At 59.0% G+C, this 8,633-nt stretch overlaps 2 protein-coding genes across 2 annotated transcripts in view; one reads left to right on the forward strand and one right to left on the reverse strand.

The window, feature by feature from the left end:
- Positions 1 to 703: 703 nt before the first annotated feature.
- Positions 704 to 3,091, reverse strand: VOLCADRAFT_35340 (uncharacterized protein; the record flags this gene model as incomplete). The annotated part of the gene is made up of 5 exons (XM_002953146.1): positions 704 to 742; positions 1,013 to 1,102; positions 1,335 to 1,383; positions 2,196 to 2,308; positions 2,984 to 3,091. Coding segments are annotated over 5 exons (399 nt in total), but the record flags the coding sequence as incomplete, so codon positions are not given.
- Positions 3,092 to 4,341: 1,250 nt separating this feature from the next.
- Positions 4,342 to 8,633, forward strand: part of VOLCADRAFT_93872 (uncharacterized protein) — a gene marked incomplete at both ends in the record, with an annotated part of 6,544 nt that continues 2,252 nt past the window's right edge. Inside the window, 9 exons of the mRNA XM_002953074.1 lie at positions 4,342 to 4,387; positions 5,952 to 6,009; positions 6,322 to 6,415; positions 6,675 to 6,824; positions 7,097 to 7,141; positions 7,399 to 7,466; positions 7,695 to 7,801; positions 7,920 to 8,036; positions 8,410 to 8,513. Coding sequence (XP_002953120.1) covers positions 4,342 to 4,387; positions 5,952 to 6,009; positions 6,322 to 6,415; positions 6,675 to 6,824; positions 7,097 to 7,141; positions 7,399 to 7,466; positions 7,695 to 7,801; positions 7,920 to 8,036; positions 8,410 to 8,513 — 789 coding nt within the window. The remainder of the gene's footprint in view (positions 4,388 to 5,951; positions 6,010 to 6,321; positions 6,416 to 6,674; positions 6,825 to 7,096; positions 7,142 to 7,398; positions 7,467 to 7,694; positions 7,802 to 7,919; positions 8,037 to 8,409; positions 8,514 to 8,633) is intronic.

Genomic DNA, 8,633 nt, shown 5'->3' on the forward strand with positions numbered 1-8,633 from the left:
GCCCCGTCACCAATTAGAAGCATGTGTGGGTCAACGGTGCACCATTTCGGAACTGGCTCTACGACTCATGAGATGGCTGCAACCCCGCTATTCCAATCGTTGTCTTCCGACGCCACCATCCGGCTGTGTTCTGGTTAAGATATAACACTCACACACATCAGGCGCTTACAGGCATCCATTCAACGTTTTACAGCCATGTAAAGCCAGAGGCTAACCAAGTCCGATTCGGGAGACCTTCCTCCTTTTCTGGCTCTTCTTCTCCTCCTCTCCATCCTCCTGCAGGCCCTGCAGCATTGTCCCTAGGTCTTCATGCTCCAATCCGCTGCCCTCACCCCCTGCATAGCGCGATGATGAGGACCAGGGCCAGAGGGCCCACCAGGGAAAAGACGAACCACGAGCGAGTGAAGCTGCTGCCAGGAGGAAAGAGTGCTGCGGCAGATGTACAGGAAGCAGAACTGACCAGTCGGCGGTTGTGAAGCGGGGGAAAGGACACATATACATATATATACGTATCATTGCATGCGTGTCCCCTTAGCCCCAGCCCCGGCCCCTTCTGTTCTCTCATCCCTCCTGCCTACCTCACCCTTTTCTACTACCCCACCAATGGTGCAGCCCCTGGTAGGGTGGGGTGGAGGTGGATATGTATGGGTGTCGGTGTACCGGGGTGCACCGTGTACCCACCTACCCACCTACCTGTGCTCTCCAGCCAGTCCCGGTACCTCCGCAGGTCCTTATCAGCTGGCTGCGAGGCGGAGACCGGTGCGGGGGAAGGCAGGGCAGGACAGAGGCAAGGCGCTGACCGGTGTGATGAGGTGCGGTGCACATATAGAGAGACACATCAGAACTTATCAATGCAGCTAACCTCACGGAAAAAGAGCAGAAGGGGTTGAAAGGGAAAGAATAAATCACCCTCTGTGTGGCATAGGCCCCCATCTGCCTCCTCTCACCCCATCTTTTACCTTCTCCCATCCTTTGCACCTTAACTTCCCCCCCCCCACCCACACACACTCACCTGCACTTCCCGCCATCTCCCCTTGCAGAAGATGAGGTATGCATCTGCCGCGTACCTGCCCACGCCGTACAGCTGTGTGGGGCAGGTCCACTGGGGCACCGGACGGGTGGTGCGGGTGCGAGGGTGAGGGTGAGGGGGTGAGGGGGGCTCCGAGGGGTGAGGGTGAGGGGGTCGGAATAGGGGTCAAGCTGAAGCTACAGGGAGAGGTGATGTGGGGGTTTCAGTGGGAGGGGGAGTCCTCCACACACACACTAGGGGTAGGGTCAGTATAGCCAGCTTCCCTACTTGCCTTCTCCCGCCCTATACATACTCCCGTACTCACCTGCCTGCTCAGGAACTCCTCACTGAAGCGAACCAACCTTTCAGCTCGCCTGCAGCACCAGCAGCAGCACCAGCATGATGGAAGACAGGAAATGACGCAGACCCGTAACATACCTGAAACACCTGGGCGCTTAGGCTTGTATTCATAGACGATGTATGTGCCGTACTGTACGGCACTTCTCTCTCTCACACACACGTCCACCCCGCCCACACCCACTTGTAGGGGTGTCTCACAGCAACTAACAAGTTACACGTTCGGCACACACACGTAGGGGGGTGTCCGTAAAAGCCGGGGGGCCCATGGGGGAAACATTTGATTGGCAGTGATGCGGGTACGCGGGAGGCCATCATTATTCTCCCTCGTCCGCGTCAGGTTGCAGCACCTCAGCGCGACGTGCCTGGCATCCCAAATTTCCGCGGGGTACCTGGCCAATGCCAGGGGTGGCGCCTCAGTCATAACGGTACGAATTACAGCAAAATGATACATCTGCACTTATAATACTAAAATCACTGCACGTCCCCAAAAGCAGTCCCGTCAGGCAGCCGGTCAGAGAATTGTGAGGGACCTGATCTGCACTACCCCTTGCGCCGCGACGTGCATATGGCCATATAGCACATTCCCACCCCTCATGCAGGACGAATGTGTGAAGGCATGGTAACTGACAGAACGTTGCAGGATGGATTCCTTGGCTACGGCAGGAATCACAATCCCTAAAGAAGACGAGGCTTCCCCACAAGCGGTGTGCCCTGTTGCCTATTCGGGGTCGAAATCTCATGATGAAAATAGACTTTGGACCGAACTGAGCTGAGCTGCGCCTCCTCCTCCCCTTCCACCTCCTCCTCCTGCCCCCGCTCACCTCACCTCACCTGCAGACCCAGCGGCCGCAGAATGTCCTCCACAACTCGTGGGTCGGCCGCCGCCATGGCCTCCGGAGTGGGGTACGACCGCCACAGAGGCCCGAGAACCTGCCGTACCTGCCGTATACATATAACCGAAAATTGATATATAACAGATAATTAATTAACATATGACTATGAATCAAAAAGTGAGATATGTGTGGCTCCAGACACTGCGAATGTATGAAGGTATGACATTGTGTCCCTGCACGGTTCCAGGATCGATTCCGACTATGAGCGGGAGAAATTGTCCTGACAGTAAGAGGGAAGCAACCTCATTTCAATGGACGATGAAGTCCTTGTAGGACAGCAGTGGTGAGAAGGCAGAAACGGTGCCTTCTCTGAAATAACGGGTAGGTAAAAACTGCCGGGCTAGTTGTCACGGGTGAAGCCATATCCCTCTGTTTCACACAATCAGAATGGGCTATATAAGGCGCTGCAAGCTCCGAGCGCCACCACCACCACCACCACCACCGCACGTACGCGGTACTGGTAGTGGTTCCCGCGGTTAATAACAAGACACACCCCATCAATAGGTAATCTCAAACCCATAAACAGCAACCTCTCCCACCCCTCCTGCCACGAGCTCTCACCCCGGCCTGATAGATCTGCACAGCGAGACCGAAACCCCGTCTCTCCCTGGAGAACCGTTTCGAGTGCATAGTAACGTGCGGCGATCTCACCGAAACACAGCTGGACCCGCACGGGCACCCCCCACCCCCCTACCCCCACCCCAACTGGCTAAGCTGCTACCTGCCGGCCGGTTGTCTTGTTAAGCAGGATACAAGCCACCAGCAGCCGCCACGGGTTGTCGTATAACACCTCCTCAATAAGGCCCCAGGGGCTTGCCGGTGGTATCCAGGTAGGCACTCGCGGGTCAGGACCCTGTCCCTGATCCCCCTCGCCCCCCGCTACCACTGCTGTCACAGCTGCTGCCCCTGCGGTTGTCTCTGTTTCAGCTTCTGCTTCTGCCGCCGCCGTTGCCGCTGCTGCCATTTTTGATGCTGTTGCTGTTGCAGGCGCTGCTACTACTGCTGCTGCTGCTCCGCCCCTGGCCCAGACCTTGTGTTGGCCCCTGCGCGGCTGTCCTTTGCATCGAGCTCCTCTCTCCCCAGTGCACTGCGAAGCCGGCGGTGCCAGTACGACAGCCGGTGCTGTAGCTGTCATAGGAACAGCAGCAGCAGCACCGGCAGCGCCAACAGGATTCACGCCAGCAGCAGCACCAGCAATAGCAGGAGAAGCAGCACCATCAGACGCAGCAACAGCAGCAGGGAGAGTAGTGCGAGCAAGGGCCGCCTTCTTCCGCTGTCGCCATCCGCCACCGCTCTGGCGGTGCTTGGGGCGATGGCGACCCGCTGCAGCCCCACCTGCCGCGGCAACCAGGGCGGTTGAGCCCTCAGCCATGTTCGCCGCATCCTCCCCCGCCGTTGCAGCCGATAGCGTTGATGCCGCCCTCGCATCGGATGCCACCAGCAGTGAGCTTGGCGGCAAATACGCAGCCACATGTTCGTTTTCTCCTCCTGCCTTTACATATTTTTTCACGTGCTGCTTCAAGTTAGTCTTGACAACCACGTCGGCAACGCTGGGTTGGGGCGTTGGGTGCATGAGATGCGGGGGAAAAGCGCCTCCGCCTCCGCCGCTATCGCCGCCACCGTCGGCGTTGGGAGAGAAAGGGGCAAGCAGAGGATCGGGATCGGGTGTGCGGAAACCTTCCTCTTGGAGCCCGCTACTCCGTGCTTTGTGACCTCTCAGAACCTGAGCCTGCAGCCATGCCAGCAGAGGCACGCCAGCAGCTGGGGACAGCTGCGGGCTGTCTGGGGACAGCTGCGGGCTGTCTGGGGACAGCTGCGGGCTGTGGCCCATAGGTTTCTGCGCGGTTGTCTTCAAACCTAGGGCAGTTTGGCCGTGCTGGCGCCCATGCGGAGGATTTATAAAAGTAGAGCGTGCAAATAGGATTTCAGTGGAAATTGTTGCTGCTGCATCTTGCGCTAAAGATGGTGTCGTAGTCCTTTCCTCGGCTGCAATCGCCAGAGTTGGCAGTGTTGGCAAAGGAGAATTAGCAGCAACGATGCATTTGACGGCCCTGATGGACATATCGAAGCTGCTACAAGATGTTGCCGGCATCACTGGTGTATCGCAGCTTGAGCCTAGACTGCCGTGAGTTGAAACACCTCCCTCCAAGACAAGGCGGCGGCGTTTTCCGTGATCCGTCTCCATGTAGGAATTTAAAATCTCTCTATTGCATGTCTAAGCAAAGTTCCGTGCGGGGAAATGCAGTCGTTATATGTCGGACTTGAAGCCTTGATTCCCCGTTGTGCGTCGCGTTATGTTATGGAATATGAAAAGGCCTAAAGGAGAACCCTAATTGCGTTACTTTGAGCTTGGCTGTCAATGTCCACGCGTGCCGTGAATTGCATCGTACGCTTCGTTATAGTACAACGAAGTGAACGTAGGCAGGGATGTCAGAGATTGCATAGCAAACCATTGTGCGCTCAAGCCCGGCGCACATAAGGTCTATTCATTTGGTTGTGAACTCCTGGCGGCCGCGTAGGCTCGCATTTAGGCAGGCAGCTAAAAATGCCTGCATACGTTCCCCCAGCTTTGCGAGGAGTCGCTGGGCAGCAAGCAGAAGGCCAGCCTCGGCTGAACGAGAGGATATGGCGCGTGACCCTAGAGTACAGTTCCGGTGGTCCTTTCGACGTAACGGAGTGTCCTGAGACCTTGACTGATGCTGTGGAGCCTGATCAAACACAAGACGTAGGTATTTGCATGATTGGGCGCTGCATTACAGCCACAGAGTTCGCTCGGCTGACTCGCGGATTTACGGGACAGCCGCCTGGAGGCTGTTGGGCTGCTCCATTGTCCGAACGCATTTCTGTCGCTGCCTCAGCAGCATGTGCTTACTGCTTTAGGAATGATTATCAAGCTGTCCTGCCGGAATGTTGGAAGCGTGCCTTGACGTTGACGTCAGCTGGCCATGTCGGCACCACGACATCGGAACTTGTTCCCTTAAAACACAAGCTTCGAACGGAAATCTTGCTGGAAATTTGTCTGTGTCCGGTACCGCTGCACCAGGTCGTCGTCCGGCATTTCGAGTTGCCGTCGGAAGCCAGCACAAATGAACTGCGAGAGCTGTTAAAGTGGTTCAGCAAGGCGAGCTCTGTGCCGTCAGAGCAGCACCTGCAGGGTGATGCGAGGCAAGTCCTTTTACCCATGTCGTAAGGGTAGCAGCATCGGAAACGTGGGCCAGCCGCCGGGGCGCCGATACATCACGCGCATCGAGATTGCTTCTGTGCACTGCTAGCTGCAGCTGTATTGCGGATTGGTGTGATGGTGGTGCCGCACGCTGACACGATATTGAGCTGACCTTTCGTGACCGGGAGTGTCACTGCGCGGTTTCGATGTTGTGGCGTGCTGTGGCACCAACTGTCCTAAGGCCTCCGCTCTCCCCCTACTCTACCGCTTGCGCCCCTTCCGCCTCACCCCAAGGCCCGAGCTCCCACCGCTTCGCCGATCCCCCCTTTGACTTCCTCTGTCCCTTTCTCCACCGCTTTCAGTCTTCCATTCAATCCGCTGTCTCCATCCCCCTCTCCCTTCCCTGCCCTTCACCTCCCACACATTCGCCGTTTGGTGCTATTTGGACGTCGGCACTTGGGGTTTTGCAGCTTCTTGCACGTGTTCATTCACCCCTCTTGCCCTCTTCCCCCCCACCACCCCGAAGGCCACCCACCCAATCAGCCCCAACGGGGCCCTGTAGCTCCCCCCACTAACCAGCCTGGGTCCGTTAGTCCCTTCCGTACTCCCGTAATTACCCACCAACACCCTTCCCTTCACAGACACCGTTCGAATCCCCCGGTACGGCTGTGTCGTACCAACGCTACCCCAAACCCACCCCACCCGAGGGCACTTCCCTCCCCCCCGCGTTCCCCCTACTACTTGTCCACACGGACCGTTCTGGCTAATGTCAAGTCACCAGTCGCACTTCGCACTTAATGAGCACGCACCCCCGCCCCGCCCCGCCCACTTTCCCCCCCCCCGCACCTGACCTCCCCTGCTCTCCCTTCCCACTCCCTACCCCCAACGCCCTTTAGGTGCACGCTGCTGTTTCCCCTCAGCCTGAGCAAGGAAGCTCGTAAACACATCCACCAGCTGGCGCAGACACTCAGACTGCCGACGTTCAGTAAGGTGAAAGGGGATGCGGCCAGTGGGGAGGTCATGCGGTGGTGGTAAGCCCCGGACGCGGCCTCAGTCCAGGAGGGCGCCCTAGGGGAGCGCCGTAGGGTGGCAGGGCAGGGGTTACCTAACACGTCATTGTTGGGGTTTGGGGTGAGAGCAGGAGCAGGAGCTGGGAATGCCATGACCACCTGTGCTGCCCGTTACTGGGTGCCAAACACAGCTCCACGTGACATTGGCCCCCCGTCTCCCCGTGTTGCCCCCCCACCAGGGGTTGGGTGATGAGCGGCGGCTGATGGTTCACGGGGTGGGCTTCCGCGACACCCCGGAGATGGAGGCGGAGGTGGCGGCGGTGGTGGCGCGGAGGAGGGCCCCCGTGTCGGTGCGGGATAGGGCCCGGCAGATCTGGAAGTGGTGTCAGGTAGGGGGGGAGGTAAGGGGGGGGGGTGCCCTCAAGAGCCCTGTCGCACAGACCTGGGCGGCGGCCGTCTTGTGCGTGTGTTGCCTGGGTGGTCGGGTCCGCGCTCACCTCCCCACTGCCACTGGCCTGGAGGCCTGAGGCCGCGCCTCCTCCTCTCACACTCCCTGAACGCTGTAATGTGGTATGTTGACCTTTGGGGTGCTCGTCCTGGGTGGGGTGGTGGTCGCGGACCTGATTCTGTTGCTGCCACTGCCACTGCTGCTGTCGAACAGGCGGACGGCGGCGCATTGTGGAGCCTGAGCCAAGGCGAGATCGAGGTGGGAGGGTGTGTGAGAGAGGCGATGATAATGATGAAGATGAAGATGGGTAACATCTGGCCTTGTTTGTCTCCTCTCCGAAGCTCACACCAACATCCTCAACCGAACCAACTTGGATTTCCCTGCAGCTCAAGCAATTTTGTCCAGCACAAATGCGATATAACCGTTTCCTCCCTTCTCCCCGTTTCATAATTACGACCCCCTTCCTACCCCCCTGTCTCCTCCCATCCCCTTCCCCCTCCCCGCCCCGCCGTCAGGAGTACTTGCTGGCGGCCCCTGACGAGGCGGCTCTTCCCGCCGCGGTGAAGGACCTGTTGGAGAGGAGGTGAGGGGGTTTACGGCGGGGGATGGGGTTGCGGGGGAAGGGGGATGGCGCGGGACGGAAAAGGGGTTTAAGAGAGGGGACAGGAGGTTGTGTTTGCTACTACGGGATCACGGCGGGACCCCTGGATGCTGGACAGGGTTGAGTGAAGGGGTTCCGCGCGCCCAACCCCATGCTGCTGTACCTGGTAATCTTGAGCCCCTCCTCTTTCCCCCTTTCCTCCTCCGTCAGAGAGTACGGCAGCGCCCTCATCGCCGCCATTCGGTCTGGGGACACCCCCGCTGCCTTGGCAGTGCTGGAGGCGCACCCCCGGGCTGCGTGGATACGGGACGAGGGGGGTCCGCACACCGGGGGCAACCAACCAGCAACAACAACAGCAGCAACAACAGACGCAGCAGCCTTCACAGCAGCAGCAGCAGGCGCATGCTGCATCAGGGGCTGCTGCTGCTGCCGGAGGGGCCGGGCCTGACGGAGACGATGGTGCGGACGGGGAGGGTCCCGGGTACTACCCCTTGCATTTGGGGGCCCTGGCGGTTATGGGGGAGGTGGTGGAGCGGATTGCGTCGCAACTTGGTGAGCGGGAGGGTGTTGGTGGGAGGGTGGTGACCGGGAGGGTGGTGGTGTTTCTTTTGAGGGGTCCGTGAGACAGAAGTAAGTCCTGCAACTGCCCCGGGGGGGGGTGAGTGGTGTGGTATGTGCGTGTACGCTGTCTGTGTGTGTGTGTGTGTTGGCTGCTGCTGCAGCTGTAGTGGTAGTGGTAGTACTAATAGTAATAATAATAGTAGTAGTAGTGGTCGCGGTAGTAGTGGATGTACTCGTGCTAATATGGACAGGAGACACGTGCACGTACCCTTACATGGCCACGTCCAAACGTTCTGCTGCTCCGGATGCTACACACTTGCTGCCTGTTTTCGCCACCTCCTCCCCCCCCCCCGGGCCCCGTCAGGCGCTGTCGAGCAGCGGGATCGCAACTACGCCACCCCCCTCAAGGTGGCCAAGAAGGCGGGGATGACCGCCATGACCGCCATACTGCTGGGGCACGGCGCCAAGGTAGGTGGAGGGCCGGCCTGCCTGGCCGGCGGAAAGTAAGGGAGGTGGGATACATGCACGGGGCAGCTAACAGGAAGCCGCATTAAATCACGTCCAAGCCAGGCGGCCTCTTCGCAATCC

Source organism: Volvox carteri (assembly GCF_000143455.1).
Source record: "Volvox carteri f. nagariensis unplaced genomic scaffold VOLCAscaffold_34, whole genome shotgun sequence".
Lineage (NCBI taxonomy): Eukaryota > Viridiplantae > Chlorophyta > Chlorophyceae > Chlamydomonadales > Volvocaceae > Volvox > Volvox carteri.